The 25,407-nt window shown below is 39.4% G+C and overlaps 1 protein-coding gene across 4 annotated transcripts in view; it reads right to left on the minus strand.

The window, feature by feature from the left end:
• WDR7 (WD repeat domain 7) overlaps positions 1 to 25,407 on the minus strand; it is a 350,838-nt gene that overhangs the window by 303,712 nt on the left and 21,719 nt on the right. For all 4 annotated transcript variants that reach the window (XM_014570212.4, XM_075932629.2, XM_006116571.4 and 1 more), the window contains 7 exons: positions 24,373 to 24,544; positions 22,443 to 22,549; positions 9,531 to 9,609; positions 8,780 to 8,954; positions 7,852 to 7,928; positions 1,745 to 1,864; positions 1,039 to 1,184 (listed from right to left, as the gene is read on the minus strand). In XM_014570212.4, coding sequence (XP_014425698.3) covers positions 1,039 to 1,184; positions 1,745 to 1,864; positions 7,852 to 7,928; positions 8,780 to 8,954; positions 9,531 to 9,609; positions 22,443 to 22,549; positions 24,373 to 24,531 — 863 coding nt within the window. In that variant the 5' untranslated portion in view covers positions 24,532 to 24,544. The remainder of the gene's footprint in view (positions 1 to 1,038; positions 1,185 to 1,744; positions 1,865 to 7,851; positions 7,929 to 8,779; positions 8,955 to 9,530; positions 9,610 to 22,442; positions 22,550 to 24,372; positions 24,545 to 25,407) is intronic.

The following is a 25,407-nucleotide window of genomic DNA, read 5'->3' on the forward strand; positions in this document are numbered from 1 at the left end:
TCAAGTAGACAGTTGAAGGTCAAGTTAGGAAATGATGTCAGGTCATGAGGTAAGCATATTTTGTTTTTAAGAAATGATGTAGACAAAACATGTATGTTTGAAAGACTGTAATCTCTACTGACAATTACTGGAACAATATTTATGCAGATGTTAATTAAGATATTTCATGCTAAACAGCCTATGAAAAGTAGAAAATATTAATTATGGTAGTGGAAGTATAGCTATGGTAAAAAATATACTTAATTAATTAAGGGGTATCACGTTAATTTTAAGTTTGAACACTCATTGACCATCAAGGTACCATTAGAAAAAAGATTACCAACTCGTTCTTCTCAACCAGGGACTGATCATCTCTGGATGCACCATTTCACCTAGGAAAGTGGTATAAGTGCAGTGTATCGTTACACTGCAATACCAGTTTGCTTGAGCTAATTATTTTATTTTAAATAAAGTCTTTAATTCTATCACTAATTGTGTAATTCACAGTCCTCCAGTAAATTAAATTATCTGTAATAGCCCTGGAGGTTCCAACCTTAAAGAGTTCAGTTTAGTTCTGTTCCTTACCAACCATTAATTGGAAACAACACATCATTCCAGTTGATCAGCGGTATACAATTTATAAATTCACAGGTAAGGTGGTTCTAATAATAATGAGGTCAGCAGAAACCAGTCACCAGGAAATGAAGACAAGGATCTGATTAACATTAAATAAAGTATTTTTGGTAGAAACATACTTTAAAACTACCAAGTCTAATCTTTTACCTTTGTGTGAAATATTGTATTTACCTTACTGTAACAATATCTTGTTGATCCTAATTAACATAGCACAAATAATATTTCTTCTCTTAATATGTTCCTGCTTCAGCAAAACATTTTAAATACATGTCTGAACTTGTTCATGGCACACCATCCAGGGAAAAGCAGACCCCATAACACCACATTTTCTCTAATGTCAGCAATAACCAATTACAAATGATCACACAGTAAGGATGAGAAGTGATACTGCATATGTGCCCCATTATTTAAAACTCTGAATACCTGGCTGGGAGTTTGTAAATAAAACTTTGTCCATCTTCTGTCCATATGATCACTTTATCAGCTGACACAAAGGCACCACCAGTCCACGTTTGTCCATTCTCACTGGGAACTGAACATAACAAGGAATAATCTCCAGCATCAAAAACCTAGAAGGAAGCAAAATTATACAAAAACAAAAAACAAGTCTATTTGTTTGTCATCACATGGTCATTTTAAATGTTCAAGCAGCTGATAATACAATACACATTTCATTTTTAAGGAACATTAAATTCTATTAGCCTATGGTGACATTTACATAAGAAAATACTTAATATATACTCAGTTTCATAAAACAACCGAGAAAATAAATTTGTTACAGAAACTACAATGTCTGTGTCATGTTTCCAATACTTTTATACATAATGATAAATATGGGATGGCACAGCATGCTATTTACTTAGATTTTGCAGAACTATATCAACTATTTAACCTTCAAAAAGTGGTTTTCATCTATTTTTAACTAATGTTCAAAGCATGAACATAATATACTCCAAGTGCTGTGAGCCAACTTACTTGACATTGACTAAATACTCCATGAACTCAGAGTTCTAATTGATTTATAAACACTTTCCCAAGCTTCTTTCCCTATATGTCTCAATGACAGTTTTATTAAATCAGCTTCTGTTGCCAAGTCAGGGCTTTTTTTTACTTAACTGGTAATCCTTACCCTCCAGTATTTGGAGCATACTACCAAAAGTGATCGCTGGGTAAATGCACAGAAAGAAATGCTTTGGCAGTTTTGACAATAAATTGGTTTAGACTCCTCCTCAAATAGTGGCTCTGTATCCTAAAAAAGAAAGAAAGGAATTTACCTTTATTCAACACTAAAACAAGAACATAAGAACAGCCATAGTGGATCAGACCAAAGATTCATCTAGCCCAATATCCTATCTTCTGACACTTGGACAATGCCAGGTGCCCCAGAAGAGTGAACAGAACAGGCAATCATCAAACAATCCATTCCCTGTCACCCATTCATAGCTTCTGCCAAACAGAGGGTAGTGATACCATTCCTGCTCATCATGGCTAATGGCCACTGATGGACCTATCCTCCATTAACTGATTTCATTCTTTTTTTGAACCCTGATATAGTCTTGGTCACCACAACATCCTTCAGCAAAGAGTTCCACAAGTTGACTGTGAACTGTGTCAATACTTCCTTTTTGTTTTAAACCTGCTGCCTATTCATTTGGTGACCCCTAATTCTTGTGTTAATCCCTAAAATTGTTCTGCTTTGTTCCATGGTTCTCAAATTATGTTCTCTGTACCCCTGAGTGGGTCTAAGAAATATTTTGGGTTGTCTCTCAGAATTTCTCAATAGCAAAACATTTATCAAGCAAGCACATTTTCTGTGATGTAGCTCAAGATACAATAATAAATTGTTTTGTATGGATGCGACATTTTACTCTGTTTGAATTTTCATCAAAGAAATATCTACCAGTATCAAGTTTGTAGACTGCCAAAACTAAAAGGGGTAGGAAGCAAATACAACAGCAGAACATGTAGAAATTAGACAAGTGAGAGAGGCAGGCAACAAGTGCAGACTCAGACATAATAAAATGAAAGTCCTGTGTGAGGGAAAGGGGGAAAAAAAAGTGTGGAGATAAAATGGATGGGATATACTCAAGCAACCACACTTATGTCAAAGTAATTATTTTAAATTTGACCCCTTTCACATTAATGGGTATTAGAGCTACCAAAGTAAAAGGGTAAGCTCAGGATTGAGAGAAATGTTTGTAAGAGGTTGATCCATTTGATAAAATTTGAGAATCAGAGTTTAGTTAGTTACCAAGAAAATCTAGGTAAAATTTTCAAAAATGAAGCAATAAAGAAGGTGAGGGGAGAAAGAAGAAGAAAAAAGCAAGATAGCTAGAACACAACTACCTCAATTTCTAGGATTTTACCTCAGGCATTTGTGGGTTTCTACTCCTTAAAACACCAAAGCGGTTTGGTGATCTATTCCCATTGTTCCAAGCACAAAATTTGGTATATTTAGTTAAGCTTAACAGCAGGAGCGGATGACCATTTTGTGGAGCCCAGGGCAGCACAAATTCACGGGGCCTCCCTTTACCACAGCACATGCGCGGGGCTTCTTGAAGCGCGGGGCCCGGGGCGGCCGCCCCACTCGCCCTGCCCTATATCCGCCCCTGCTTAGCAGTGTGCTTAGGAGAGACCCTGAATAGAAAGAGCAGGAGAGATGCATGGGGAATATTGTTTGGCAGAAAAATAGGAAGCTTATAGAATGACTGTTTGTGCAATTCGTTGATTCTAGCCAATAACTTTAGTCAGCCTCCTCACTTTCACAAAAACTGGATCTAATTTAAGGAACAAGAGAGGAAGGACTGATCAACAGTTAGGGCTCTAGCCTGGGACTCAAAGAACCTCAGTTTCTGTGCGACCGTGAGCTGCTGACAGTCTCTCTGTGCTCTTGTTCCCCCATCTTTAAAATAATGATAATGTTTTGCTGCCTACAGGGCTGTTGTATAAAAAAACAAAGAATATCATGAAGTGTTCAGATAATGTGGGGAGGGGAGTCAGTCATAAGTGTCTAAACAAAGCAGAGAGTAAGAAAAGATAATTATTAATATTTGTACTCATAACGCATCGTTTTTTCTACAGAAGACAAATACGGAAATCTTAACAAAAATCTCCATACATGTAAATGTATCACTCGTACTAAAGTTTAGTAAAGACAACAATGGGTACATATTCACTGTGTTTTAAAACCTACAGCAATGCACCACCAATAGATTCAGGCTCATACCACAGCAGTAAAAACACCTGCAGTCATTTGGGCTTGAGTTTGGCCACAGTTAAGGATTGGACTTTAGAACCTGAGCCACAATATTTACACAAAGCTGTTTTAAGTGCCATAACATAAATCAAGGCTCCCTCTAAGCTATGCAGCCGCTTAATAAGCCCTAGGCAGGGATTCTGAGCTGCTGAGCACAGAGCTGCCATAGCTGGTAGAGCATGCCTCTCCTCCAGTCAGCAGCAGCTCCTCAGGCTTCTGCAGCAGAGCCTAATTAAGAAAAGATTTTTAGGGGGTGCAACCAATTGCTTTAGGTTAAGGGGGTCCTCAGGTTGCAGCCACTAAAGCCCCTTTGTTCTGGGTCAGCCCTTCCTGGGGGGAGGAAGCAGCTCTGCATACTGCCATTCCCTGACCTGACAGGAGCTGCACTGTTGTGAGCGCCGGAAAGTCTCCATGCTGCCCTTACCTGGAGACTCCACTCCTGCAGATCTCATTGGCTAGGAATCTCAGCTAATAGGAGCTGGGAGGGAGGTTCCTGCAGGTGAGCATGGAGAAGCCAGGCCACGCAGAGCCATCTGTTCCCCCATGTGAAAAATGGGAGCTGCCCCAGTAAACTTCCCACACCTCAACCCCGCTGCCCTAGCCCTGAGCTCCCTCTTGCATCCTAAATCCTACTCCCTCCCAGAATCTGCACCTGTTCAATTACCCTAGGTCCCTCTTAAACTCCATACCCCAACCATCAGCCCCTTCCTACCCCCTCATTACCACCCACACCAACCCCCCCTCCACTCCAGTCTCCTGCCCTGAAACCAGTCCTGCACTTCAAAACCCTTGGCTGCAGCCTGGAACCCCCTTCTGTACCTCAAATGCCTCATCCCAAGCATCACCCCAGAAACTGCACTTCCAGCCAGAATCCTCATCCGCCCCCTACCCTGACCCCTCCCACACCCCAAACCCATTGGCCCCAACCTCTTCACAGATCATCCATGTGCAGAATGAATTTTGATTTCTGCACCAATATGAAGGTGATGTATTGCACATTATTCCCATGTTGGTGCACGTAACAAAATTAATTCCACATGTGGACATCAAAAATTAGAAGGAACACTGATACAAACCCGAATTTGTAGATGAGGGCTAGGAATCTTAATTCTGCGGGTTTTAAAACACAGTGTAGACATAGCCAATGTGCACGTAACAAGAAAGGGAAAAATCTGTTTAATAAAAAAATAAACAGATAACCATTTCCCAAGGAAAAGCCAAAGAAACTTTTCAGAGTTCTTATGAGAACAACAGACTACAAAGATCTTCAAGAGTTTATGGTTTAAGCCTAACAGATTTCTCTACAGGATAGATTAGTGCTACCTATTCATTACTGTCGCTGTTAAGTGAGTGAGCTGGCCTGCAGGTCACTCAATTGAGCCTAAATGAATAGAATGGATATTGTTTTAAATTAAAGCTGCACTCTATCAAGGAGCTCAACATCTTAGTAAGAAAAAAATTGATGACAAACTATTTTATGTTGTTTGATTACCTCTTTCCAAAACAGCTTAGGTCCTTGAAACTGGAAATAGGGATGTTAAATGAGATTTTACCGATAACTTGTTAAACATTAGATTTAACCAATTAGCCGAATAAGCAAGCTCCCAGGTGAAGACTGCTCAATCCCGGCTGGAGCAGCCAGCCCCCAGTCCCAACCTGCCATGCAAGGGGAGCAGCCAGCCCCGCCTACCCCACATGGGTAGCTGCCAGAGAGGGGCTGCTCCAAGGTGCCGGTTAACCATTACCTGGTAAGCATGACCCAGCAAGGTACCTAGTTGCATCCCTGAGTGGTAATTTTTAACAGTTTAACATTGTTTGTAAGGGAGACATTTTAAGTGAAGAAACTCTAGTTGTATCAAACATGCTGAATTATTCCAGAGCATTCTCTGGCTACTTCAGTAAATAAAACAGTAGGAAAACAGTTCTTTTTTTCCAATATCCACCACAGGACAGTGAAAGAAATATAGCGGTATTCGTCTGGTGTAGCTGAAACAAAAAACAGGTCTACGTAGCACTTTAAAGACTAACAAGATGGTTTATTATGAAAGCTCATCACCTAATAAACCATCTTGTTAGTCTTTAAAGTGCTACATAGTCCTGTTTACCACAGGACAGACTAGGATCAAGGAACTACTCTCTTTTCCAAACCAATAGACACAATCCTTTTTTGTCATTTCCAAAATAAGTCTTAGAATTGTTGGCTCAAGTGAATAACTCAGCTGTTTAAAGTCATCTATATTTGATTTTGTAGATAGTCAAGATAATAGGTGTCTCCTTAATATTCCAGAACATGTGCAGCCTTCTAAATTAAAGCAACAAAATCTAAATTAGCTGAAAAGACTTACAATGTGGGCAAATTTTGCAGATGTTCAGCTTTGCTATATACAACATATAAATCTGCTGTGGGTAGCTATAATGTTAGTAGTCACCTAAAAGTGTTACACCTCTTAAAGAAAACGATTCTTTACTGCCTGGCACCAATTCAGACGCTGACAAATATAGGAGGTCAGGAACTACAGACTATCATACTAAGGTTTTGTAGCTGTCTATGTAAAAGTGGAAATATATGAAAATTCTATCTGCAGCAATGCATGATACACCAAAATCTTCACTTACCGGAACTCACTCACTCACTTTCTCTCATCTTCTCAAAGGCTACATCTAAACTGCTGGTTTTGCAGGCAGTGAGTATGCAAATGAGGTGTGAATTAGAATATCACTGCCTCGTTTGCATAATTCATAAAAGGTTTTGGGGTTTTTTTTGTAGTGTGGACATTTTCTGTTTGCGCAAAAACCCCTTTTCCTGCCAGATCCTCATGCCCCAAAAAAGGAGGTTTACTGATCTGGCAGGAAAAGGGGTTTTTGCACAAAAAGAAAACGTCCACACTGCTTGTTTTTGCATAAAAACCTCTAGGCAAAAATAGATCAGCAGAAAATATACAAATGAGGTAGTGACTCATGCAAATGAATCCCTCATTAGCATATTTTGCCAAGAAACCTCATAGTGTAGGCGTAGCCAAAGGGTTTTTTTTAATTCCTTAAAATGTACATCATGAAAGGTTCAGAATGGGGTGGGGTAGGGGAATTCACCACAGTGCCATCCTTGAGAGTCAAGGCAAAGTTCTGGAAGCCAAGAAATCTGGGTTGGTTTCCCAGATCTGTCACAGGTTTCCTGTGACTCCTTAGGTAGGGCACTTAAATCTCTCTGTACCTCAGTTACTCCGTATTCATAATAGGGATAAATAAAACTTCCTGGCTATCTCCCACCTTTGTCTGTCATGTCTATTTAGAATGCAAGCTCCTCAAGGTAGGGATTTTCTCTTATGTGCTATTGTGTAAGATTAGCAAGAGCTAATATAATAAAATAACCTGAAAGTTTTCCTTCTGATGGTGCTTTTCCATATCCCCATTGGAAATCCTATCTAGATATACGAGGAAAAAAGGAATAAGGGGGGGCTGGGGAAAAATTAAAATGAAAAGCATATGTGCCTCTAAATATGTAAAGCCCCATCTTGGGCCTGCAAGGTTCTAATGTCCCTGAAGTACAATTTTAAAATCACCAAATACCATAATATTCAATGGAAAGTAGGGAAAACAGGGGGTCAACTTATCACTAGATTCTCTCTGGACTAACTTTTAAGAGTCAGACCTCTGAGAATGTGGCATGATACATGGATAAAATCAAAATGGCATTTCTGAGGAGCTTGCAGCTGATCTAATGGAGAAATTACAGAAAAGAAGGAGGCCCTTTTTTTGGAAGGCAGTGGGGAGATCAGTCATGGTTCCTGGGAAGCTGGAGGATCACATAAAAGATGCTCACCAAAAGAAAGTTCAGCAATACTCAAAGGAAAAAATTACGGGACTCAACACAGAGACCATGCCAAGAGCTGCCCACAGTAAAACTTTCAAACCCTTGTTCATGCCCCATGCACTCTTTGATGGTCAAAGAAGGATTCATGTTCAGTAACTTCTCTGCTTACCAGGATGCGACTAACTTCCGAAGTTACAATCCACACTTTCAGAATACCAGTCACTGAAACTGCTACAACAGTATCCTCTGGTGGGTAAGAGGGGTAGAAAAGAAGTAACAATACAATGAAGGAGAATATGTACAAGAGATTACCAACATATCAAAAATATGCAAAAAGTGTTTAATAAACTCATGCAGTACTTGTTCCAAATTCAAGTGGCTAAATTAAAACTGGCAAGCCATACACAAAGAACAATGTATTAAGGAGTGAGGAATTCTTTGCATATGTACATAAAGCTCAAGTTGGAGAGAAAAAGCAATGATGTAGTGGCACCCTCCCAAGTTCTGCAAATAAGCAAAACTCTGGCCTACTTTACTTTGACACAATTTAATGTGGTGCATTATTTTGACTTTTAATCACAGGAGCTCTTTAAGGTTGAGTCTCCCTCTGGGGGGACTGGAAAGACCTATGCACAAGGCCAGGATACAGAGTAGCAATGATTTACTGTGTATGTACAGAAATAAACTGAAATACACTACCATCCCTAGAATAAACTGCTCTGAATTACACCTAAGGCCAGTATACAAAGACAGTGTCCAAACAGCAATTTGTGGGATTTAAAAAAAAAAAAAAAAACACCCACACACCTGTAATCTCAAAGTCTATCAAGCCTATAACCTTTGCACCAAACCAAATTATCTTACCCCCTCAGAAAAGACAAAAGTATACACCTGTATTTTTAAAAGGTTAGGACAATGATTTTTGGCAAATATAGCCTTCATCTTTCAAATGGAAGAAAGACTTAAAACCATGTGTGATTTCAACATGAAGCAACAGCAAGCCAGTTTAGGCTTTCCCAAGATATTAGAAGAAAAAGTAGCTGTTTTTCTTGCTTTAAAAAAATAAAAGTACAATAAACCCAACAATTTCTCATTACCTTGTGTTCTATGGGATCGAATAATACTCATGGAACTGATCCAGTCAGGAGAAATCTTTGACACTAAGGAATAAAGAACCTCAAGACTGGTAGCATCCACAACGAGAATTTCTGGGTAATGGCCATGACAGAGTAGTCTGCCTTCACGCTGAGTCCCAACTGTGAACTGGTAGAACTGTTGTAAAAAGAACACAATCCCATAAGAAATCAGTAAATATTTGTAAGTCACAATCTAACTATTGGTTTTTTAGCTCTATGTTGTTATTTGTATATATTACAATTATTTTATTCCTCTTTTTATAAATAGTTGTGATAATTTGATTAACTAGCAGAGGCCAGACAGGCATTTACAATTTGTTTTTAAAATCCATCACCCCTTCTGCCCCAACACACATTACATGACCAAATATTTTTAAAAATTTAGTGCTGGCTGACCAAGTATTTGGGTTCAATTATTTTTTGCATTGCAGCTGGTCTCTATGGGCAACAGTGCTACTTGCTTGATGATAAAAATAATAATTGTAAATTAATTCTTAACAATTTCTCAAAAGCTGAAATGCAACACATTCCCAGTTCTTGAGTCTGTGACAATGTAGCAATGTATTTTATAAACTGGTATAATTCAACTTGTAAAGATAACAGCCTAGGAGTAGCAAAAAAAAAGTGAAGGAGCTGAATAAAGCCATGACTGTACAAAATATAGTTTGAGAGAGCCTGTACCTTATAGCATTTACATGAATAAAATACCAACCTGTATTCCAGTATGTGTGCAGGCGAGCTTTGTAAATTCTATACATCTCCCATCATTCACATCCCACAGACACATCTCCCTAAAAAATACATACAGTAAGTAACTCTGATCATGCCCATACATTTCATTTTTCAATGGCTTTGCAAGTTAGAGAATTATTTTGCTTTCAAGAAAGCTATATTGGGTCATCTAGTCCAGTGGCTCTCAACTTTTCCAGACTACTGTAGCCCTTTCAGCAGTCTGATTTGTCTTGAACATCCCCAGGTTTCACCTCACTTAAGACTATTTGCTTATAACATCAGATATTAAAAACACAAGTGTCACAGCACACCATAAGCGCCAACTTCAAGGGTATTCCACAGCTGGAGCACTCACTGAAAAAAAAATTAGTGGGTGCTTAAAAAAAATTAGTGGGTGCTTAACACCCAGAGACAGCCAGCTCCCCACCTTACCTACTGTGCCTTCTGTGTGTCTGCCAGTGGCACCATCAATCAATTCCTTCCTCTCCCTCACAGAGCCTCACACCCTCTCCTATCAGCTGTTCTTGGCATGCAGCAAGCACTGGGAGAGAGGGGGGAGAAGCAGGGATGGTGCATACTCAGAGGAAGCAGTGGAACTGGGCAGAAAGAAGCAGGGCCTGAGGAAGGGGATGGGAAATCATGGCCCAGGGCAGAGCGGCAGCTGAGCACCACAGAGGAAGCCAGCACCTGTGCAGCACACTATTACTAAAAAATGGCTTGCTTTCTCATTTTTAACCATATAATTATAAAAATAAATCAACTGAAAAATTGTTTATTTACAGTTCAGTGTATAGTAGATAGACCAATATAAACAAGTGACTGTATGAAATTTGAGTGACTTCACTAGTGATTTTCTGGTTGAAAGCTACTGATCTAATACATTCCGTATGTCAGGTAGCAATCAGCTTTCCTTAAACTTCCCTTCCTTTTTCGGAGTCATCTCTCTCTTATTTTAAATCTACAGCCTTTCACACAAGGTTTGCTTCTCTGGCATTACTATATTAGTTATGATAGAAAGAAGTGAGGAGCTAAGACTTGTCACAAATAATAAATGTTCAGTAGAATACTTGTGTAGAGCTCATTTTGATTTTTTCCCTTTTGTGTGTTTCAACTAATAGATTTATAATATTTGGTCTGAGCTTTATAATATGTCTGCCACTGTATTAAGAAAACTGTTTTCTCTGTATGTAAACACCAGACCCTGTTTAAAACTCTATTGAGATTGGACAGTGACTGAGTTATGTCAACAGCGTTAGCCCATATATTTGATCTAAATTACAATTAACTATATTAGCATCCAACAACTATACCAGAAAAACATCCCCCTCAGAAATGGGCAGCTGGACAGCTTGTAAGCAGTAAGTTGGGCATTTCTTGTTTGCTTGGGTAATGAAAATGTCTTAGGATGGGAAATCTGAATGCCAGAAAATGTCTTTCACCACTAAAGAATGGAGCTCTCACTCATGTTCCTTGGGAAGATGCCTGTTCAGGCTGTCTGCTAAGGTGTTCGTTACTCCTACCAAGTGCACTGCCAAGGGTAGTTCCAAACCTTGACTGCTCCCATGAAGAGCAGGGAAGATCTTTCTCCTCTGTTTGTATGCAGTCTGACATAAATTGGACATGTTCAAATGGACAAAAGATAAAAGCCTTTTGCAAGCTTTGTGCACTGCCCTAAGGGAGAGAAGACTGATATGCATTTTGCACTGCAGTGGAGGCCAGAAGGCTTAAGCTACATGGTTACCTACCTGAGCATGCTCCCTAGCCCTGTAGATAATAAGTATCTTTGTAGGTGGTGGGACAACAGAGAAAACCCCTATGCCCACAACCTCTTTGGTTTCCCACCAGCTGTGGGATGAGAAGACACTTAGCTTCATATAGATTTTATTTTTTTGCTTCCTCATACACAGCCTACAACAGAAGAGGAGCCCTGCAAAGGTTGTTACATAGGTATAGGCAGCCATAGGGCTTAAAAGGACCAAACAGTCACGGACTATCATCTGGGAACTGAGTCAGATCAATTCCCTTATTATGTTGAGTCTGCCTAGTATGTAAGTATAACTTGAAAAAAATTGAGTTTAGATTTGCTCCAATAAATTCTGTAAATTGTGTGGGTAAAGTGGACTTATTTGGATTTACCTGAAGTCCCAAAGGATGTTACAAATTTGATAAGAAGACTACCATCCATCTCGCCTGTCAAGATTGTCCTGTGAGCATCTAGGCTGCCTTGGTGATGCAGATATGTCACTATCACGAAGAGCAGCCTCATAAAAACTCTGCATCTTTGAGGGGCTGACAGAGAATTCTGTATTGAAAATGATCTCAGCCCACGGTAAAGTGCAGCAATCTCCTGTGTGTTGGATAAATGTCTGTATAAAAACAAGCATCCTTCAAATCAATGGCAACAAACCAATTACTTTTATTTAAGGATGGGATTACTGAGGCTAAAGATGGCAATCCTGAATGGCCTATAAAGTCACTCAGCTATCTCCACACCCTTTTGTTTGTATGGACAAGAAAAAAAAACTAGTAAAAATCCTCACTCCTGTATTAAGGAGGCCACAACTCTATCATTGCCAGTTAAATCAAGGCTTCTACCTTCTGTTTGAGACACCTCTCATGAGAGGGTTTAGGGAATCATGAAAAAGTAAAGCTAGACAAGACCTTGAGAAATCATCAAGTCCGGCTCCCTGTGCTGAGGCAACACCAAGTAAACCAAATAAACCTAGATAATCTCTGAGGTGTACAGCTAGTTCGGATTAGGAAGCCTAATCTGAACTAGCTAGCTCGTGCCGCGTGTAGCCGCGCGGCACACAGTCCGAACTAGCCGGCATTTAAAAATGGAGCCGGCCGGCTTTAGGCAAATGAAGCCCGGGAAATTCAAATCCTGGCCTTCATTTGCAACTCCGTATGACTACATTACCCCCCCCCCTAGTTCGAACTAGGGGGGTAGTGTAGACATACCCTGACAGGTGTCAGGGCTGTTCATCACTCTGACACTCCAAGTGCAGATGATGGGGTCCCACCTAGAGCTCAAAAAGAAAAAACAACACAACAACAACACCACTTTTGCCTCTATAGATACGGGTTACAAAAAAATTTCCCCCCAGAATTACAATAGACAGATTTCAGGGGGATTGCTGCTATCAAGTGATTTTTATCCCTGAAAACCAGAAGTGAACACTTGAACCCACCCCACAGGGGTACCTCAAGCTCTTCTGCCCTAAAAAAAAAAGAAAAAAAGCTGCAGTCTCTAGTATATGACACCTCAGTCTGAGGCACACAGACAGACCTCCTGTACCTTCCAGGACACAAGAATTAAATCATCCCCTTAAAAAAGTGATTTTTATTACAAAACAAAAGTAACTGATAAAGCATGCTTGGTTGTTAGATGTTACAGAGCGACTAAGGAAAACAAACTAAAACACAGAGAAAGTCTCTGGGCTAGACAATGCTAGATGGCAAACAGGAAGGGGAGGCATACATTCACACAGAGCAGTTCAAACCAAACTACAAAATAAAGAAAAAAATACCCTGAGTGTGACTAGATTCACTTTTTCCCTTTATTTAGGTCCAATCTTCTCTTTATTCAGTCTACTTCCATGCCTCAAATTCCTTGGAGGCATGGTAGTCCTGCCTGGGTTTAAATCATTCTGCATTTCTCAACTCCTGGTTTAACTTTTCCCACACAAAGAAAGCAGGAAAGGAATCTGTATCTAATTCAAATTTCAGCCCTCTGTCTCAATTGGTTCTCTCAGCCCCCGGCCAACACCTTTGTTAGCTACCTGAGTTTAACCCCCTAGACACCGGGTGGTCGTCAGCACTCCTCCTGTCCATTACACAGAGCTTGTCCAATCTCTTTCCAAAAACCCTGACTCGTGGATTTTTTAAATAAACTTGGTAACCTATTCCAGTATTTAAATTAATTATCCTTGCTGTAGAGTAAGCCCATTAATTTTTGCCTTAACTTAGTGGACATGGACAATTGATCACAGTCCTTTTTATTATATCCCTTAATATATCTGAAGACTTTTCCCATGCCCTCCTCCCCCCCCACACACACAGCTCCAGCCCCTCCTTCCAGAGTATTCTTTTCTCAAGACTAAACATGCTAATTTTAACCTTTCCTCATAAGTCAGGTTTTATCATTTTTGTTTTAAGGTTCTCCTCTAGTCACTCTCCAATTTATCCTACTATGCTCAACAGAGTTGGACAGTTTACCTTCCTTGTCTTTCAGACAAAACTCCTGTTAATGCACCTCCAGAATAATATTAGCCTTCTTCTCAACTACATCACATTGTTGACTCATTCAATGTATGACCCATTATATCCTCTGTTGAATTGATGGTGTATGTTCTTTTAACACTTGCTTTTGAGATTTACAGTATTGTTGACAGTTTTATTATTTAGATATATTGTATATGGAAATATTAAGTTTATTTTGTTTTCAAAGGAATTTCTACCTGAATGTCAATCGTTTGAGTGGAGAGCTGTATCCAGGTCCTCTCAAGGATCAATATAACTAGTCTGTTCTGGGGAGTCTTCTGAGGGTCAACAGACAAATTCCCTGATAAAAACCAGCAATTTCTCTAGGGCAGACCACCTCCTCTTGTTACTCATTGAAATGGGCCAAATGCCCTCTGTAGCTTCTCACCGCTCTGTCCTGCTCGGCCAGCTCCCTAGTCTCCCGCAGCCAAGGCACAGAGCTGAGAATCACACCACGTTCCCTCTCTTCCCCTTTTTCCCCTCCCCCACTTCCGAGAAGCAATGCAGACACTGAACCTCTTCAGATCCAAGGAAAATGCAGTTTTGGGCCCAGCTTCCTGGGATACCACTCCTCAAATGGGATCAATCCCCCCAGTGAATTATGTAGGTAAGCCCCCTTTAAAGGAGGAATCTTACTGATTATTCCCCCAGGTAATGTACACACTGATTACTCCCCCAGGTAATCATTATTTATACAAGACTTGATAGAAAATAACAGTAATTTTCTTCAGTGCAAGCAGTAGGATTTAAGTGATAATAAGTGAAAACAGGCAATGCAAAGTAGATTACAAACTCAAAATAACAGAAAATGCTTAGCTACTTTTATACTAAAACTCCAATACAAACTTACTACAAACTCACTCTAAAACTGTTTCTTCCCTGGCCAAGCCTTTCAAAAACAAGGCTGTTCCTCATCCTGGGGTCTTTGGTTCCTTCCCTTGGGAGTGCCAGCCAAAGACAAGAGACTCCTATTGTCTTTAAAGATTCCTTTATTGCATGGGGAGTCACCTAGCCTGTCCCTACCAATCACTGCTAAGACTTAACAAAAGGCTATTTGCATATGTTTTCCCAGACACTGAAGCCTCCCTTGATGACTTCCATTCACCCATTTAAAACCCATAAAGTCTTCCCTACTCTATATGTCTAATTTTACACACAAGAATGATACATACACCAAAATAAAATAAACAGATCCAGCAACTTAAGACATGAAGATTGAAAGTTTATATGAAGTAATTTGCTCAAAGTACCTTTGAGTTATGTAAATTTATATCATAAGTCCATTTTATAAAGCATGGGAGGGTGAACCATCACACCCACGATATAGTCATTTCCTCTAAATCACATTTCCCTAGTTTGCCTATGAGAACATCATGTAGGAATATGGCAAAAGCCTTCCTAAAAGCAAGTTATGTCACTGGAGCCAGACAGGAACTCCCACCTATAACATCCATCTTTGCTTGCCTGGAAGCATACAGGGCACACAGAGCAGTAAAATCAGCATAGTCTTTGAAGCCTTGACAGGAGGCCCAGATATGCTGGCTGCTGTGACCCTGGATGGCTGTGAACAAAAATACGCCAATCGCTGACCAAGAGGCTGCCAAGGAGTGCCCTTGACTGAAACCTATATTGATACCATCACACACATTCGTCCGGAGGGAGAAATCTCTCACCCAGTAAAGAAAGTCCAGTACTCACAATTTAGTTATCTCTCTTGCAAGTGTAAATTAAGTTGAAACTCCCTTGTAAGGACTGGCATCACAAAAACGGACCAACACAATTTGGCATCTTAAATTAAAAAAAGGATACGGGCCCCTATAGGTATTAAGATGGGTCCAGCAGCACGCTTACTCTGAGTGTCAATCTATCATCTATCTGCTGGTCTGGTTAGGTGATTGGCCTCCCAAGGTTCCACAGGGAACACCCACCTCATATTTGTCTTTCCTAGGAATTAAGGAACCGGCCCTGGCCTGATACACTGGAGTCGAAAGGCACAGAAGGGGGTAAAAATTGTACCTGGATGTGTCCTTTGTTTTAAGTGTACACATAGACTTAAAGCTCTTTAAAGATTAAGCTGTCACCTGGTACCATTATTTCTATTTTCTATCTTTATTTTCTTTGTAACCATTTTTAAAATCTATATTTGCTAGTAGATAAAAAATAGAGCAATAGCCATGGTAACCATATAATTTGTAAGCTTCTTTAATAAACCTGTAACTGTTTAAGTTTTAACCTACCTCCTTCAGTTGCTGTAACAGAACCAAGCATAATTTAAAAGAACTCCAGCCGGTCATAAAGAACAAATACAGGCAGAGCTGGGCATTTGGATCGTGTTGCTTCCAGAGGACAGATCCATAGGGGCATCTCTCAGCCTTCCCTAGGCTGTCCGCTGCAAAGGAATCATGTATCCTAGCAGTCAAAGTCTAAGGTGTAATAAGGTCTCCCTGTAAACTCTCGGGCGTCTGTCAGCCTGTTGGCTGCCCACCACAAAGGAACCTGGTCCTAGTGGTAAAAAACATGAATGTTAAACTTCTTGGGGCGCCCGACAGCCTCTCTAGGCTGCCTGCTGCAACAAAACCTTGTGTCCCAACAGTTAAACTCGGGTGTAACATACACACACACGCTGCCCTAACCATCTGCTAACAGTCACTTCTACTGCTTATCCCCATCTGCTTGGTCCAGGGCCGCATTATGACTTTCGTGGGCCCTAGGCACTTTTGCCTTCATGGGCCCCTCCCACCATAAAAATATCAATATTAAAAATTATTTTTGATATAACTTTAAATACTTCAACTTTTTTTTCTGTTTTAGGCAAAAATTAATAGATTTTCGTGGGCCCTAAAAATTAAAACTTTTTCTTCGACCCTAAAAGTTCATTTTTTTTCTTCTGATTTTAAAAGAAATTAAAACATTTTTGTGGGCCCCTAAAAGTATCGTAGGCCCTAGGCACTATGCCTACTGTGCCTAATGGATAAGTCGGCCTCGCTTGGCCTGTAATCTTGTCAAAGAACGACAGGAGAAAGAGAAAGGCATTCTCTGGTGTCATCATTAGTGATGATGTCTAGGACCTTTTAGGGACCTAAATTGTGTGTACATTTACTTTCATTAACCTGTAAATAACTTATTTCATTTCTTAATTAATCTTTAGTTAATTCATTATAGGATTGGCTACAAGTGTTGGTATAGGATTGAAGGTACAGCTGACCCGGGTCAGTGACTGGTCCTTTGAGACCGGGAGTAACCAGAATATTGTTGTGCTTTTTGGTTGAAGGGTCTATTTTTCACAAAGGCAAGCTTGCTTGAGTTGCACAATAGACCAGAGTACTCAAGTGTACTGCTGGAGACTCCATGTTAGGCAGTTACAGTGCATCAGAGTTCACACTTGATGCTTGGTATACAAACTCACAACCAGTTTGGGCTTTGTAACCTGCTTCTTAATAGTCAGCCCTGATGTTGGTACTCTTGATTCGGATTTACTCCACATAACTTGACATTTTCTTCCTCAAAATATCCTGGAGGGATTAAAGTTCCTCTTTGGGAGGTAACCTCTGTCTTTAACATTTCCTAGGCCCCTTAGGGTATGTCTACACAGCTGTTATTGTGGAATACCAGAGGCAGGGCTGGATTAAAGACCTTTAGAGGCCCTAAGCACTGAGAAGATTATAGTGCCCCCCCCCCCATATGTAATTCAAAATAAAAATAATACTATACCGTAAAATCTTTTTGGGGGGGGGCGTTGCCCCTGCTTTGCTGGTGCCCTAAGCACGTGATTAGTCTGCCTATTGGGTAATCCAGCCCTGACCAGAGGTATTCCAAAATAGCTACCCCACGTCTTTCGAATGCGTCCTCTATTTTAAAATATAACAAACACGCTATTTCGCCATCCCTGTAAAACTTATTGTACGAGGAGTAAGGGATGGCTCAAAATAGCACTGTATTTTGGAAATTTGGCACTGTGTAGATAGCACCAAATGATGAAATAAGCTATTTCAAAAAAGACTTGAAATAAGCTATGCAATTTCCGTAGCGCAAATTGTGCACCTTATTTCAAATTTCGGGTGCTACGTAGACGCACCCTTATATAGTCCACAGCTTTAAAGTAAAGATCCCTAGAAATCCAGTTTGGCCAAAGGGTGGAATCCTAAGACTACGGGGGAGGATTCTAAAAGGTGATCCTAGGCAAGTTATGTACTCCATGGGAATGTGAAGGTAAGCAGGAGGCTCTGGAAGCCCTGCCAGAGCTAATCTTTTGCCTCAGGATCATTAGAAAAAAGTATAAGTACCATTTTTGTTCACCAGAAAAATAGGAGTTGACTGACTATGGATAACATCAACTGTATTGCTTTGGTAGTCACTGCTTTTGATACTCTGGCTGGTGAATGGAAATTGCAATTAACACACTGATGGTATTTGAGCCTCTATGCCAGGGCTGATTCGTAGAACCAGCAGACGTGACAGTGTAGTAATAGATCTGAGTAGTATATGATCTGGAAAAAAAAAGTCAGTCTCTCCAGACAGTGTACTCCACAAGGTCCTGGGGAATATGCAGCCCTATCAGGAAAAAGCATGGAGAGACTGTTAAGTAAAATTAGATGGAATATATTGGCCAAAAGGTGTTCGCATATCCCCATCATCATCATCCAACATTAAACAGTTAAATCAGAGGTGGGGAATCTAAGGCCCAGGGGCAGATACAGCCTCCAGCTTGCCTGGATACAGCCCCCAAGGTTCAGGACACCCCCACAGGACTGGCACTGATGCTCCAGCCCCTCCGCCACCCCAATGCACAGCTGGATCACACAAAATCTACTGAACTGGGCACTCCTAGGCTCTAGGTGTTCAAAGAGAATGCAGGGAGTGTCTTTCTCCTTTTCAGTCAGGGGTCACATCAGTGAGGGTTTGGGGGTTGGTTTTGGTTGTTTTTTTCTTCTTGTCACTTGTGTGCTGCCCCTGACTGATTTTTCTGTGGGTCAGCAGCCCCCGGCCAAAAAAAGGTTCCCACCACTCTATTAAATAAAAGATCCAGGATTTGAGATTTCAGTCTACTTAGTATCAGAGCAAATACACCATTAAAAATTATTTCATCCTTTTAAGATATAGAAAATAAGGAAAAATAGTAAAACATTTGAAATGTAAACCATTAAATAAGGCTTAACAACATTCTTTGTTCCCTTTCCCTTTATCTGGAAAGATTTTTAAGAAAAAAATCCCTTTTATCTGACAACTTGCAGGAATGTCATCTGGATCCTGAGCTGGTTATGACATCTCTCAGGAGTAAGACAAAGAAGGTCTGGGGTTCCAAGAGATAGTGGCGGAGGCAACCATGATGTGACGCTCACTTCAGTAGCATCCATCTTCTCCTCTCTCAACAGTCTCTATTCTTAAAGGACCAAAAAGTGAGTGATGGGAAGAGTAGTCCATTCCCTCATTATTTTGTCCAGATAAGTCTACTATCCAACACATCAGTTTTGGTTCATTAATTTCCAGTTCCACATCCTATTTTTACCAACCATGATTTCAACACAGCCCTTGAATTACATCAGTGTGGCCTACTGTGTTTAGGCTAATTTAATCTGTCTGGTTCTCTTTTGTGAGCAAGACACGAGAAGTCATTCTTCCACTCTACTCTGCGCTGGTTAGGCCTCAGTTGGAGTATTGTATCCAGTTCTAGGCACCGCATTTCAAGAAAGATGCGGAGAAATTGGAGAGGGTCCAGAGAAGAGCAACAAGAATGATTAAAGGTCTAGAGAACATGACCTATGAAGGAAGGTTGAAAGAACTGGGTTTGTTTAGTTTAGAAAAGAGAAGACTGAGGGGGGACATGATAGCCGTTTTCAGGTATCTAAAAGGGTGTCATAAGGAGGAGGGAGAAAACTTGTTCATCTTGGCTTGAGGATAGAACAAGAAGCAATGGGCTTAAACTGCAGCAAGGGAGGTTTAGGTTGGACATTAGGAAAAAGTTCCTAACTGTCAGGGTAGTTAAACTCTGGAATAAATTGCCCAGGGAGGTTGTGGAATCCTCATCTCTGGAGATATTTAAGAGTAGCTTAGATAAATGTCTATCAGGGATGGTCTAGACAGTATTTGGTCTTGCCATGGGGGCAGGGGTCTGGACTCGATGACCTCTCAAGGTCCCTTCCAGTCCTAGTATTCTATTCTATGATTCTTACACTGGACTATTCTTTATTGAAAATAATTTAACCTACTGTTTATGCTAAATTCCAAAGCAAGCAATACTTATACATCAATTGTCACAATAGAACTCCTTAATCTAGGTGGCTCTACTAGTGCATGTTTTGTGCAAGGCGGCCTTCTTACAGTGCAGCTGCACTAGTGCAGAAGATAACTGGTCTCTAAATAGGCAGAGGGGTCAGTCTCTCTCCTGGCACTGATGGTTTTGGAGTACTCTTAGCACTTGGCACTGCTGACATTAACATTATACTCCTTGTGAGCTCCAGACTCACCTGACTAGGGTGTAGAATCTGACTTAGAGCCAATGGTTGGGAAGAAGCAATCCTTTTCTTAGAGGGTCTATGAGGAAATGTATCCTTCTTCTTGAGCCTTTACCTTAGGTCTTTAACCACTCCATGCCTCTTCTTACACAAGCCCCGGCCTTACTCAAGATCTCAAGTTACAGAACATCAGCACTACCTGGATGCTCCAGTCAGAGTCCCAGGCAACAGGAAGGTTGAGAATCAGAGAAGTATCTCATAGAGAGCTCCATTAAGTAGCTACAGAGCCAAAAAACAAATAAAAATCCTCAGACTGCCTATTCGGGAGGGAAAAGAACAGCAGTTTTGTACTTAAAAGGAATGTGCTGTTTCCTGAGATAGTGCAGGCAGCTCTTGTGATGGTCACTAATGGGAAGATCAGGGAGCAGGTCAGGAAAGGCTTAAAACTTAGTATCATATTCACTGGAGGAGCCTTGAATGGTGAAGCTGGGGAGAGTCCAAATCCCAAAACTAACTAATTAACTAAGAACAAATATTTACAAGAAAAAAAAAAAAAACAAGTGGGTCCAATTGTGAACACTAAGAAAAGCTGAGGACACTAAATGGTTCCATCTCAGACCCACAAGAAGTAAAAAGAAACTGGAGTTGTCTGTTTCAGTGCAAAGTAAAAGATTTAAAGTTTACTCAATTTACACAATAATATGCCTTATTTAAAAACTTGTTTTCCAAAATTATCTTTCAACTAATGAGAAAAGCTTCAAAAATGAACAAAGGAGAACCAAAACGGTAAATATGAATAAAATGAGGGAATAAAGAAATTAAATGTAGTTTACATATTAGGAATTATTCCCCACCGATAGGACTATCCTGCCTCTAGGGAAGTCACTGAGCACTCGACCACATACTGGAAAAGAAGAGATGAGTAAAAACACATGCCTGTTCACAGTCCCAATTTTAAATTGTGTCTCTCAGAAAAAATGGGACAGTGTATTTGGCTGTTAAACCAGCCAGCTGTTTCTTCTTCACTGATGTGGGTAATTGGGTTTCTCACGGTTTCAACAGAAATCCTGTATGGATACCTAATCTGATTTTCAGATGCAATAACTGCATGATGGAAGTGTAAATACTCTATTTCAAAGAGCATGTCACTTTATCTGTTAATGCCCGTGATTACAGTTGGGCAGGATTAATGCGTTAAAAAAGTTAACACGTTAATTGCAGGCATTAATGCTGTGCTGCCCCTTTTAAGTGCTGCTCCAGCACTTCAAAGGGTCAGCACATTAGGAGCCTGGGATGAGCTGGAGTTCCCAGCTGACTCTGGGCTCTATGCAGAACTTCCCCTTTGAAGCGCCAGAGCGGCACTTCAAAAAGCCAACAACACGGAGCCGGAGCTCAGCTGGGCACTCCATCTAATCCCTACCTCCACATTCCACTTTCCCTTTGAAGTACCTCTCCAATGCTTCAAAGGGGCAGTGCTGCATGGAGCCCGGGGTCAGCTGACGACTCCGGCTGATCCCAGACTTCCGCAGTGCTGCTCCTTTGAATTGCCATCGCAGTGTTTCAAAGGAGCAGCATACGTGATTAATTGCGCGATTAACTGTGATTAATTGCATGATTAAAAAAAGTTAATTTTTGTAATTGCAAGACAGGCCTAGTATCTTTACTATAAGAATAGCAGTATAAATTAAATTAGATAATACAGCCAGTATAGCTGTTGTAAACCAAGATCTTCACATAACATTGAGTTGTTTGTGGTGCAAAATCAGGGGATGTGTTGTAAAAAAAAAAAAAAAAAAAAAAAAAAAAGAGGGAAATGATGAAGGAGCAGTGTGAAAATCATATGCTTTCTGGAACAGAAATAATTACACCCAAGTATAAAAACTGCTTTAAGGACAAGGATACACACTTTAAATACAGAAAGATTAAATACAAGATTTAGACTTCTAATGACAACTTCAAGAAGAATGAGGTCCTTAAGATTAAAGAAGTCCAATCACTTTGACTATCTGGAAGTAGGGTGGTCTAAGTACTAGACAGACAAAAATTCTACACTGGAAATCGACACTGGTAACGGGTTCTCTATTGTGAATGCCTGATCGCTCTCTCTCTTCCATCACTAATATCCTTTATTGTAAATCAACAAAATCTACATATTAATTAATTTATAGAAAACTCACCCACTTTCAGATGCACTCACTATATATTGTTTTTCACTGGAAGCAGAGGCTTTGGATAAACATGTAATTGAAGCTGTGTGACCAAACAGCAGTGCTCTGGGGTTAATCTAGAATTACAAAAGTAAAGTATATAATAAACACACTGTACCTACTATTAACTGAGCAATTAATCACAAAACCAGAAAGAAAAGATTTCCAGAGGTTTGTATCTATACATTTGAATTGTTAGAACAGCTGTGGTAATAGGCTATCGTAAAAGTATAGTAAAAAGATATTTTACGAGGAGCTAGTTCTATGACAAGCTGATCTTCTGGGCAAGAGAATCAACTGCCAACAGGTGCTGGAATGAAAGTATTTGAAAGACCCATAACTTTATTCAAACTGATTAACAGGGGTTTTTAAATCATATGCTAAATTTGGATAACTCAGGCTATATTGCTGCAAAACTAATTAATTCATAGCTTTCATTAAATCACATCCTTCCCCAAAACTAAGAGTTTTAATTTAAAGTTTTATTTTAAACAATAAAATTATAATTTACAAAAGACCACGTCTACTTCATGTCCCTAGCTAGCATATATTCCATTAAAAAGATATACTCACCTAAGATTAATTGGTTGTATTAGGCACCTGAGTGTTTTGCATGGCTGATAAGGCATGGGTTCAAAAAAAAAAAAAAAAAAAATCAGGTGCCTTTCACTGTTTGAGAACTCCAGTTATCCAGTATAATTCCACTGCCTGGTTTGTATCACTGCTTTTATAAAGGGATTGCTTTTTAACTGAGAACAATTTGTTTTCAACAAATCAGTACAGAGCACCAGAGCGCATTTGAGACAGACACTTACAGATTTCAACTGCTAACTCAGCTGAAAGCTGTAAATAAACAAACACTCTCAATCTCAGCTACTGGTCCCCTTTCTGATCCAGTTTCTAAAAAAATAAAGGCTGAAAAATAAAGATGCGCTTTTAAAACAGTATTTAAAAAAATAAATGTTAATTTCCAAGATTAGATGTCTGTTTTCATAAAACAACCAGTCAAAGCTGAAAGAAATGCAGCAGCTTCTGGGTCACAAAAGGTCATCTGACATGGGAAGGAAAATATTGGATTTAAAAAATTAATTACCCTTGCTAACATTAGCTTCCACAGAACCAAAATTGGAAAGGCATGTGTGAGAACTCTCATTTCAGCTACAGGCTGACAGCTGAGATGAGCAATTATTGGTTTGAAAACTAAACTAAAAAGTTTAGAAGTGAAAATGCATCTCCCTCATCTATACCTACCTTTGTCATTCATGTCAAATTGATTTAGTTTTGGGGGACAAACTTCTAAAAGGCCCCAAAAAACAAGTGACAGGAGATACCAATGTTCAGCAGGACTCATTGATTTTTCCATGTTGCAGTGATATTTTGATTTAAAAAAAAAAAAAAATCAAAACTTTTCTGCAAAAAAAACACTGTATGCCTATGAATATCAATAATTAATAATGATTATTGGGCACTAGTGTTTACATTTATGACCAACAGAAATCCTGCATGGATAACTAATCTAATTTGGAGATGAATACTACAAGTGTATAACGGAGGTGTTATTCACATTGCTTAGCCAGTACATTAACTCTTTTTTTTTTAATTCTCTAAGATTTAAAATTTAAAATATCTTTACAATAAGAACTGCAGTGTAAATTAAGTTAGCTGTGCTGGTTAAATTATCCATTGTAGACAAGATCTTTGTATAACACTGAGTTGTTTCTGATGTAAAATAAGGGATGGTTGTGTGAAAGAGAAAGAGGGGAGGGATAAAGGAGCAGTGTAGAAACAATCACATATTTTCTGGAAACAGAAATAATTACCCAAAAAAATAAAAACCACTGTCAGGACAAAGATACCCACCTTTAAATATAGAAGAATTACATTCAAGATTTAGACTTACTTCTAGATCTAATGAAAGGTCCCATAGAGCGATCTGTCCATCATGACATCCTGTGACAATCATTGAAACATCATCCATTAACAGTATAGCTGATATGCAGTGTGTGGGAGCTTTGCGACCCCAAAGAACGATTGGTAGAACAAGGCTGTTTCCTGCCATTTTGCTTTCACTCCTGTAAATTTTATCAAGATCACAAATATCAGAGACGTAAGATTTCAGAACTTTTGTCATTTTTGCAGCTTTAAGGATTGCAAAAATCTAAAACCAAAATTCTACAAACTTTGCAGAAAGATTACAGTATTTATCAGAGCTGTTTGACGTAATATATCCTCATACCCAGTTTAAGACAAAATTTACAGCATTATCACTTATACCTACTGTAAAATAGAAAATGTACTCAAGATTTTTCCCTAGTCATTGAACATTTTAAAATACAATCCAGACAGAGTAATAGATACTTTAAGGAATCATTTGTAAAACTCAGTGGTTTGTGATATTAAGAATCTCAAGATGAAAGCAAGAATTTGTGTTATAATATATTGTTCCTTACACTTCTTAAGGTGATTCTTCAACACTGAACTCTCCACCACTTTTCCCCAAGTATTATTCTTCTCTTCCCCAAAGTGCTTAAGTAGTAAACGTCAGAGGAGGGGTATGCTAGTAAATGTTTACTAAATACCCAGTCAACAGAAATCTGGCATGGTTTGTTATCCTCCTCATTCATTTGGCATTTTAAAAAGACTGACTTGAAAAATACTTTGATATTTTAAAAATCTCAGCTGAAAGAAGGTACTGTAATATTCTGTAGATTAGCTGCATAAATCCCAAAAGTATTTTTAATTTGAATTACTTAATTTGAATTATTCTGATCTGATATTGTGGGAATTAATTTTCTCATTTATAATAAAGTATGCTGTATTTTCCAGACATAGGATTCATAGAAAATTCAAAGGTTATTTCAACCTCCTTAGTGTCTCAGATTCACTGACCGTGATGGGTAGCTGCCACCACCAAGTGAAACAAAAGAAACACCTT

This window comes from Pelodiscus sinensis, chromosome 6, assembly GCF_052426305.1.
Source record: "Pelodiscus sinensis isolate ZL-2025 chromosome 6, ASM5242630v1, whole genome shotgun sequence".
NCBI classification, from domain to species: Eukaryota; Metazoa; Chordata; order Testudines; family Trionychidae; genus Pelodiscus; species Pelodiscus sinensis.